Source organism: Lygodium microphyllum, chromosome 11 (assembly GCF_053477565.2).
Source record: "Lygodium microphyllum isolate KBCC chromosome 11, Lygodium_microphyllum_v1.1.10, whole genome shotgun sequence".
Taxonomy (NCBI): domain Eukaryota; kingdom Viridiplantae; phylum Streptophyta; class Polypodiopsida; order Schizaeales; family Lygodiaceae; genus Lygodium; species Lygodium microphyllum.
In genome coordinates, this window is record NC_141145.1 from 72,914,100 (window position 1) to 72,924,387 (window position 10,288).

The 10,288-nt window shown below is 39.4% G+C and overlaps 1 protein-coding gene across 4 annotated transcripts in view; it reads left to right on the plus strand.

Annotated features, from left to right (window-relative positions):
- The window catches only part of LOC148028953 (acyl-CoA thioesterase II), a 235,417-nt gene extending 226,820 nt beyond the window's left edge, over positions 1–8,597 (plus strand). The window contains exons 13-19 of one of the 4 annotated variants that reach the window (XR_015692350.1): positions 4,841–4,897; positions 5,089–5,193; positions 6,121–6,169; positions 6,314–6,382; positions 6,488–6,652; positions 7,558–7,579; positions 7,873–8,115. Coding sequence is in view for 2 of the 4 variants with exons in the window: in XM_087687718.1 (XP_087543844.1) it covers positions 4,841–4,897; positions 5,089–5,193; positions 6,121–6,169; positions 6,314–6,382; positions 6,488–6,565 (358 nt within the window). In the remaining 2 variants the exon portion in view is untranslated. Of the gene's footprint in view, positions 1–4,840; positions 4,898–5,088; positions 5,194–6,120; positions 6,170–6,313; positions 6,383–6,487; positions 7,306–7,557; positions 7,580–7,872; positions 8,116–8,443 lie in introns of those variants that run through there. The other 3 variants (XR_015692351.1, XM_087687718.1, XM_087687717.1) reach the window with 3 other exon arrangements.
- Positions 8,598–10,288: the final 1,691 nt, after the last annotated feature.

The following is a 10,288-nucleotide window of genomic DNA, read 5'->3' on the forward strand; positions in this document are numbered from 1 at the left end:
TTTGAAGCATTTCGCGATGCTTTGAATTTGACGCCCTTTGGTGGCGGATGATCCTTGTACACTTGATCACTCTTCACTCCAGGGGGGTTTGTTGGGTATCTCACACGCCTTACTTACGCCTACGCTCATATGGGAGTGTGCGGGTGATCACTAGTAGGACACTGGGGCACTTTTTACTCTCGGCAGGAGAGGTTTTTTCCCCCAGATTATGTGTACTATTTTGTATGTGCTTGTGGTGCACACTTACGGGCACTTACTGTGTTCGGGTGTGAACAGCCCCTTATAACCCTAAGGTATAAGGGTTATCATTTGTACTTTCAGTTAACACTCTATTCAGTACTATTGCATTGGGTATCGTGCTCAACTCTGTCTCTCACTCTCACACTGTCTACTGCACTTCAGCTGCACCTCGATCCTCTCCCATCTGACACTGTCCATCAAACTCTAGGGCAACACAGTGTGGTCTCTTTACGGAAAGGATGGTGAGATATGCCATTTGGAGGTTGAAGAACGGGAGAGCACATGATCAAGATGGCCTTGTGGCAAAGCATTTTGCACATGCATGTTATGCACTAGCCCCTATATTGGCGAATCTCTTCAATAGAGCCGTATGTGAGGGGTTTCCAATAAATTGGTGTGACCACACAATAGTGCCGATTTTTGAGAGTGGAGATCCATTGGTCACTAACAACTACCGCACTATTATGATTGGCCATATGCTAGCAAAGATATATGCCTCTATTGTGGAGCATGAGTTGAGTTGGTGGGCTGAAACAAATAAAATACAGTCTACAGGACAAGAAGGCTTCCGCCATGGATACAATATGCTAGACCATATATTCACGCTAAGGGCCTTGATTGAGGGGGGATGATCACGGAGACAAAAAATCTATTGTTGTTTTGTGGACCTCCACAAAGCCTTTGATACTACACCACGTGCAAGACTCATGCAAAGGTTGTGAGCCATTGGGGTCCAGGAGGATATACAGTGATGTATTTATGCATTGTATGAAACTGTGACAAGGAGAGTACAAGTGCCTGGAGGCACAACAGACTCAATGTCTAGCACGGTGGGTGTAAAGCAAGGCTGTCCCCTCTCTCCTTTGCTGTTTGGACTGTACATTGATGACTTTGGCAACTTCTTTCACATAGTCCCTCAAATGGTTTGGCATTATCGCCCACCAAATTGGTGGTCAACAGAACCATTGTATTCATGATGTACTAAGCCTTTCTCTATGAGGTTCTTTCTCCTTTGTATCTAACCTCAAGGGGATTTTCTCCGAGGTGTTATTAATCAAATTTTCTTTGTTCATTAAAAAAACAAAGCCAAAAAAGTAGCCTAAGACAAAGATATGAGTACATTTGGCCATGTTGTCTCAACTCAAGAATGACAAAAAACAACTAAATATGATGATGCTTACAATCTTAAGGACTGTAAATATAGATTATGAGCCTACATAAATTCATCTCTTAATGATTCTCTAACTGACATGCAAGATCCCAACCTGACCAATAGGAATAATTAGAAATGTTGTACTCTCCTCGAGGCAAGGATATCTATCATGGGGTGATCCAAGATGATGACAACGCTAAGAGGAGGTGCTTGTCTCTGACCTAAAGAATCCCAGTCTCATTAATAGGACTCACTAGAAATGTTGTACTCTACCCAAGGCAAGGATATCTGACATGAAGTGATCTAAGACAAGAGCTTCACCAAGAAGTTTACTTGGAATTCGATCCAACTCCTAGTTGCACAAGCACGCACATCACTCAATGCACAAGTAAGACAGATCCCATAGGGAGAGCGCGAGTGACATAAAAGGTGCATTGGACCTCTTGCAAGCGCATCAACTTTGGTGGCTCACATCAACCATGATCCATCATCTCTTAGGCAACCATCACTCCACCACCTTTAATATAGCCATGTTAGAGCTTGAGCAACCTTTCACCTCGCAATTGCCTTTCCCAGCTCTTTAGTGTTGACCACCATCTCTCCTCTATCGTGACTCCTCATCAATTGTCCCAATATTTTTTGCATGCAACAAGAAGTTACCTTTGATATGAGCGCCATGCAATCGGCACTCGTCTAGGAGGGGGTATAATATTAACTGCACGTAGAAAAGGCCATAATTTTTTGAGAAAATATCATTGTAAAAATCAGCTAGATGTTTCATTGAGGCTCATGTAATTTCCTACAAATTACTATTGGACCAAGGTAGAAGCGGCAAGATCTACGTATAGAAAGCATGATTGCCTGCATCACTTTGAGATGCACATGGAAGGGCCGTGCCTCAAATTTCCAATAGAGAAACTTGTTATTCAGCTTATCTGAGATCCACTGCAGTAAATGCTTCAGTGTCACATCCACACCCAAAGGATAACCTACATGTCCAGTAATATGTCCTTTCTGAATCACTTTTCCCTGCCATCCCAAATCCTGCAAATCACATTTAGTGCAACTAATGAAAGAGGACTTAGATGCATTAATATGCAGCCCTAAAGCACAACCAAGCAAATCCCAAATGTCCAATGCCTTATGAACATTATTCCGGTCAGCTTTCAACTTCATAAAAGTATCATCAGCCAATTCCTGCCCAACAAAGTGCTGATGCAATTGAAGAGACAAACCAACTGTCCAATGTCTACTAGATGCGATGACATCGTAAGAATTGGGTGGCTAGCTAGGGCAAAAAGTAGGGGACTAAGAGGACAGCCCTGTCTAACCAAATGTGCAAGAGAAAGATTCAGTGATGCCACCATTTAGCATAACTCAAGAAGCATCACTGCTAATAGTGTAAATCAAATGAGACATGTGAGGTCCAAAACACATAGCTTGCATGAGCTCTGCAACAATGACCATTCCAAGTAATCAAAAGCCGTTTCCAAATTTAGTTGTATAACTACAACCTCCTAGTGAGAATGTTGCACCCAGTTAATGCCCAATTGAATGTTCAGAATAGGGGAAAAAGGCTTATACATGTGCCCATCAAAGAGATTGGTCTCCAATGTTTGAGTATCAACGAAGAAGGGACCTTAGGAATCAACTTAATAATGCCCTTCTTCTAGGATGTAGGCATAACTCCAGCGGCCCAAACCTGCTGGCACATGATTCTCAATGATTTTGCCAAGCAAGCAGCGTTTTTTCAATTGCATAGTTGCTAGAACCAGAAGGAGAACTCTTCAAACAAGAAGGCGTAAATCCATATCCATTCTTGGCTGTCTGCAGCTTCTTGTATCTAAATTGCATCTGGATTATCGTATTGGGATCAATTGTAATCGCCCTTGGTTGAATTTTTGGAAGAAAAAGTCCTGTTAAATTCCATGGTTTGTTGGGAATCCTGATGTCGGTAGGAAATGTAATGGGAAAGGGATTATGGTTTGCGAGGGTACTCTGGTGATGAGAGGCCGGGGTCCGGCCGGCTGCAGTGCGCGTCAGGTCGACTCACTCATCATCAGTCTGGATCCAGCAAAGATTTTGAATTCGAATCCGTTATAAATTATTTTGTTGAGAAAGAACGACCTGTGGCACGCAACTCAGAAAATCCATTATCGCAAACTTGCATACTGGCAGGCAGGCAGGTTGTGTGTGGGCACTGGCCGCAGTAGTACTGGGACCAGAATTTCAAAATTTTTGTTTCTGTGATAAAACCAAAAAAAAAAAAAAGCACGAAAGTGTGGTAATAAAAACGATGTTTAAAAAAAAAACAACCATTGGTGACGGAAAATCGATTAGAGGGGGACCGGTCAAATTTGGAGGCAGGCTTGAAAGAAAAGGAAAGGGTTTGTCGGGAGAGGCTTTTTCTGGCGGTTATTTTCATTTTTATTTATTTTGTTTTTTTCCGTGTGTGCGGGTCTCTCCTGGCTTCTCTGTCCGCCTCCTCCCATGCACCGTTTTTTCTCTTTTCTCTTTTCCCGAGGCTCGAACTTAGAAGGAGAGGGATTATCCCCATTCTTAAGAGTGGAGTGTGGATAACGGCAATCTCAGGGAGTAATCACCTTACCTTTGCTATCAAAGGCAAGACCTCTGATGACCAGAAGGAACCACTTTAGAAACAGCACATTTAGAATAAAACTTATCCTTCCTTCGCACATCTGTGTGGAAGGAGTCTTGAGATCTTTTGGGCATGGCAATTGGCAACTCAACATCAATCTTTTTCCCTTTTTTTGAATGAACATCAACCCAACTAGGTTCAAATTGATCCGAAGACTGCATGGGCTGTTTACCTTTATCCACATTCTTCTGCACAGGGGGCTCATCAACAGTAGGACCTTCAACCATTGTATTTGTATCAACAGCAAGATCAACTTGGCATCAGAGTTTCCCATGTTTTCTGGATATTCAGCCATAAAATGACCCAATTTCCCACAGGGAAAGCAATGGTCTAGGAAAGGGCCTTATTTCATGGAATGCATACTCAAACAGTTCAAACGTAGCCAATTGCCCCTTCTATGAAAAGTATCCCATAACATACACAAGCAATTTTGATATGCAGCCCTCATGCAAGGGGCACTAGAACAGTGCCAACAACCGCCATGGCATCTTTAATACAATCCAATACACTGTACAACAGCCTTCAACTTCCACTGAGACCAGGCATTCCTGTTAAAGGGACACTGGAAATCCACCATAGGTCTCCATGTCATAGTATGAACTTACAGACTGAGGAAGATTTATCTTTTCCTATGGGTGGTTGCTTATAGGGGTTTGGTAGTTGAGACTTGGTTATAGGGATTTCTAGGGACAGTAACTTTTGAGTTCAGCCACATGGTTGCATGTATTGCTAATCTCTTCTTCTATGGGAGTTTCTCAATGCAGGCTGGATTTGTTCTATCTTTGCAGGGCCAAAGTGTGGTTACGTGCAAGGGGTAAACTTTCAGATGACCAGGCTTTACAACGGTACAAAGCTTAAGCTTCTTTACTTTTATTGGAAGGAAGCCCACTATTTAATAGGATTTGAATTTCAGTTTAAGCTTTATACTTTTATTGAAGGGAGCCCATCATTTAATAGAGTTTTGAATTTCAATCTTACAAGCTTTGGAGTTGAACATTATTGTAAGTCTTATTATTTACAATGCCTGTGATGGCAGTTGTGTGGCAGCCTATGCTTCAGACATGCACTTTCTTGAGGTATCTTTGCGTCCTCATCGTGATGAGGCAGGATTTCAAACAAGATCTTTGAGTTTGGATCATACGTATGTAGCTCAACTTATCTTTATGTGCTCATTTGCTATCTTGTTTTAAATACAAGACAATTATTGTTTAGAAATGATTCTAGAACATCCACATTGTTCACCCTACTCCAGATAAATTGAGTATATTTCCTGTATTGTAACTAGTTGTTGCTTTGTGAATATGTTCTTCACACTAGTCTACCAGAAGTGTGGTATATTTTAGATATTTTCAAACAGACTTAAATAACTATAATCAGATACTGAAAAGTTTATTTCACAAGACTCTTTCACGATTTCAAACCATTAACAAAGAGCAGCTTCAGAGAGCTTGGTCTTGCTATTTATCACCATGAAACCATGAAGGCATTAACAAAGAGCAGTTTCAGAGAGCTTAGTCTTGATATATATCATCATGAAACCTGCTATAAAGTTTGAGTTTGGAAAGCACATGGGGATTCATGTTAGGTGAACCACAGCTAGACAGTCAGAAAGCAGCCTGTGCCAAGCATGACCTTCACAAAGTTAAGCCACAGGATTTTGGGGAGGTATCAAAAGTATTTCAAGCCATGAATATGAAGGTTTGTGATTCTATTTGAGTGGAGACAGTATAATTTACTGCAGCTTCTAGGGCTTGTTTTTGAAATTTTCTCGGTAAAGACATGGTATCCATTTACCTACTGCTTCCAATTCACATTTCTGTTGCAGATTATTCATAGCTATCCTATGTCACACACAAAGGAAATTAAAGATCATCAAATCACTCATCTTTATTTTATTAAAGAACCTAGGAAGTGGCATCATTTAGAAAAGTACATTCCCATAGGAGTCTGCTGTCAGCTGACTCTGCTTCTCTTGCTTAGACTAGTGACATTGAAAGGGTATTACTTTAAGAAGTGCTTGCATTTCTTTCCACAGCTTGTAGCATCACATTGGCATTGTATTGTGCAGTATGTGGTTTCATAGGCCCTTCCGAGCAGATGAATGGCTACTGTATGTGGTAAGTGTTCTACTCCAGTGCTACACTGCTAAAATGGCAATTGTTCTCTAGCAGGTCGTTTTCTATTATTTTCTAGATGGTTTATTTAAGCTCTCCAATGGCATTTATTTTTAATGATGGTGTCACTTTTACCGGAACTTGAAGATCGAAAGCCCACGTGCTAGTAATGGCCGTGGATTGGTGTTGGGCAAAATGTTCAACATGGAGGGAGAGGTACATTTCTTCTTGTGCTACAGTCAACGACTTGCTCCTATACCATTTCATTAAGGAATGTAAATTCTTAATCATTATTGTATTCTCAGTAATTCTCTTTTACAGCTGGTTGTATCAACAGCTCAAGAGGGAGTGATCAGGAAGCTTGATAAATCCAAAATGAAGCCAAAGTCCAGATTGTAGTCCTTGGCTGCAAGCCTCTCTAGTGGTGCACATCTCTCCTGCTGTACCTGAGAAAAGGAGCCATTGCAATTGGAGCCTACTGCAAGGGTAAGAGCCACATGCACCATAAAAAATATTAGAGGAGCAAAGGTTTCCATAACCCTTGTGCACTGGAGAACTTAAACCCACAACCTTAATTGTGCCAAAGTCTTCACCATTTAGAGCACTTGGCAGGTTAGGCATGAGCACATACTCCCAGTAACCATTGAATCGCCTAATTAAAAGTCCAGTCACCACAGTGACAAGCAGAAGATCCAACTTTCTGATACAATAAATACTATACAGAACTTCAGAAGAGAGATTCTGCTCTATGTAAACTTTGAGATTTTGGCTTGTTTTGAATACATAAGTTAAGTTAATCTATTTCCACTCATAGTGTCCATTGGCCATAAAACAAAGAAACACTAAGCACATCGTATACTTTGTGCTTGGAGTTTGACCTAAAAAAAAGGGCTTTGGCCCTTGTCCCTATTCCAGAGATTTCGTCTATCCATCGATATGACTCGCCGACGGATTGGTGGAATAGTTTAACTCTTTATCCCAAATATGCTTCTCTAAGAGCATTATGATCTCCAATGAAACCATGGCCTTATTTTCGGCAAAAAGAAGCAACCTTTTTTTGCTTAAACGGCCATACAACAATATATTTTATCGAAAACAATATTTACATGTCCAGCAACCTATGGCCACTTTTTTGCAACCTTTAGCTATGGGATTTTACTGTTTCTTGCTTGCTGTGAGCCTTTGAAACCCTAGTAAAATATAAGCGCTGGTCTCCTTTAGTGAAGTGCTCGTGTAAGTTGATAAATTGATCACTGAAGAACAAATGCATGTATATCCCTGCTTGATAAGTAAATTTTACTGACAGGGTATACTTCACAATGCCATGAGGTTTGTTAACCAGTATGATTAATATTCCCTGCCTAACAAGGATGCAACTTGCATCAATGCAGGCTTAAGAGAGTGGAGAATTTAGGCAACTATTTCACTGCAGCTCATGTAAATAACCAGGGAAAAGAAGAATTAAAATTCTGGAGTGAACATGTGACTAGCAATGATATGCTGATAAATTACTTTTGTAACTAGCAATTGTAATGTAAGGATAAAGATCTAACAATGGGCAAGTTGCACTCCAAACTCCAATCAACCATTGTGAACTTAATGATCAAGTATAGAAATTGGCTCAAAAGGTTTGATGAGGTATTTGGTTTTCTTCGAAGTCAGCTTCTAATGCTTACCCAATCCATATTAATGTCCCATTGTCACATGCAAGCCACAACATAAAGGAACACATCTTGCCCATCCCAATCTCAATCTCCTCCTCTCTCAATCTTTCACTAAATGCTAGAGCAAGAATGTCGTTGGATTGTGGACTGTGAGGAGTCAAGACTCATAATGTTATTGGATTGAGCAAGCTATTGAAGCTCACTTTGGAAGCAAAATTTTGGGCAAAGTAACTGGATGTATGCAACCATAGATTTTCGAAAAGAAGGTTAATGATTTGTAGGATAAATCAAGAAATCTGAAGTTGTGGATTCTCAATTGAAATCTGTGTATATGTCCATATAAAACCATAAGGTAAGTATGGCAAGTATAGTAAATGAAAAATCCAAATAAGAGTTAAAGAATTTCAATATGTTTTGCCTTGTTCAAAAGCTTTAACACACACACATCTCATCAAGAAGGACAAGAGGATGTTTCAAATCAATTTAAATGCATCAAAAACATCCTCCATGCTTGATTCAATTTGCACAATTTAAGGTACAATACACTCTACAAACATAAGCTTTTAGCTATTAAGTTGTTTTTAACCAAAGTTATAAACCTCAATCAATGCAGGCCTTTCACACCTAAAGCTATTTCAAATTGGATAGTTTTCAAGTAGGCTTCACATTGGCAAAGTTGACACTAGTTAGAATCAAAAACCCATTTCACTATAGATGGGAGTGGAATTAGTTATTTGGTAAACTAGTGCAAGTTATCTAAAGGCTTTGTGTTCACATTGGCAAAGTCAAGTTGGACATTTTGCAAGTAAAAAGAAATGATTATATCTACCTTTTAGTTATGGTTTTTGTCAATGCAAGATAAAAACCAAAATTGGATAAAGTAAGTCTTGAAGTGTTTTTGGGATCTTTTTGTTGGCGAAAATTACATGTTTTAATGATGTTTTGGCATTTATTGCGGAGTGTTGTTACAATAATAGTCATGACATGAGTATCGGTATGTCACCATTTGAGGCATTGTATGGATATAAAGTCCAAGTACCTTTAGCATTGTTTCATGATGACAAAGTGAATCCTCTTGCTTGAGTAGAGTTGGAAAAGATGAAAGCCTTCATATTTGGTCATTAATGTGAATGCTTCATGGTGCATACACGTTGGATTCACCAATGGATTTATGCTCTCTTGATTGAGCACACTTGTGGATGTGTTTTGGTACTTTATGTCTTTGCACTTGATGCATCATAAGGCTTGGTTTTGCATTGGAAGTTTGTACCTCTACCTTGACAATCCTCTAAGGCTTTAGGTTGTTTGAAGCCATCTCCAAAAATCCATGACTACACCTCAAGCAATCAATCCACTACCTTGCAAAGAAAGGAGAGAGAGAGACAGACAAACAGAGACAGAGAGAGAGAGAGAGAGAGAGAGAGAGAGAGAGAGGAAAGCGGTCATTTGCACAAGCACATAGAAGTTGTGAACCCCTTCTTTGTCCCTAATTTCAAGAATACCATGATCCTAGCTAACTCATAATATTATTATTTTCAAAGTTCTTAAAAGAATTGAATAAGTTAACCTTTAAATTGTTATAAATTATAAATTAATCCAAACCCTACAATTGTTGATCCTTGATTGACATTAGATTTCATGTAAATTATCATCAAAGTGAGTTGCAACTTCTGAAAGCATAAAAGTCCGTCCAATGTCTCTACTATTGTACGTTTAGCTCAATTTTTTGTGTGAAAGAGTAAAAGAAAAAGAAAGGGAGAGGAGTGTCCTAGTACAAAGGACAAGGTGAGAGATTATCATGGAAGTGAGTTGTATCTTCTAAAAATAGAAGTTTGTCTAATGTCTTGGCTATTGTGTGTTTAGCCCGAGAGAGAGAGAGAGAGAGAGAGAGAGAGAGAGAGAGAGAGAGAAAGTCCCAATACGAAGGAAAGCGATCACTGGTGTAAATGAAAGGATTATACAAAATTTAATCAAGGTATACCTTTGACCTAAATGGCCCCATACAATCATGTAGAAGCTACAAGTCCCCCACCCCTAGTTTCAAGTATACTGTGATCAAGCTAACTCTAGTTTATTATTTACTTTCCAACAATCAAGCTAGTCAAGCTTTCTTTTTATTTAAATATTTGTGAATATTTATATACGTGTGTAGGTTGGACTCAAACCATCAGTTGATCGTAAATTATCAATTGAAAAAAAAATTGAAATTATCCATTAGCAAGTTACCTTGGCTTAAGGTAGGGATTATCTAGAAAGACTTCTTTTTGTCTTATTAATTTGTAAGATTGATCTTGGTTGGTACAAATTCCTTCAAAGGATATTCATGATGATGTGACTTCAACTGTTGAAAAGGAGATTGGATTATCTTGCTTCCCCTAAGGCCTCACCGAAAGCTCTTTGTCCAAAGCTAAATAAAACTACCTAAGGCAACTGATCTATATAGGTATGTAAGGTATTC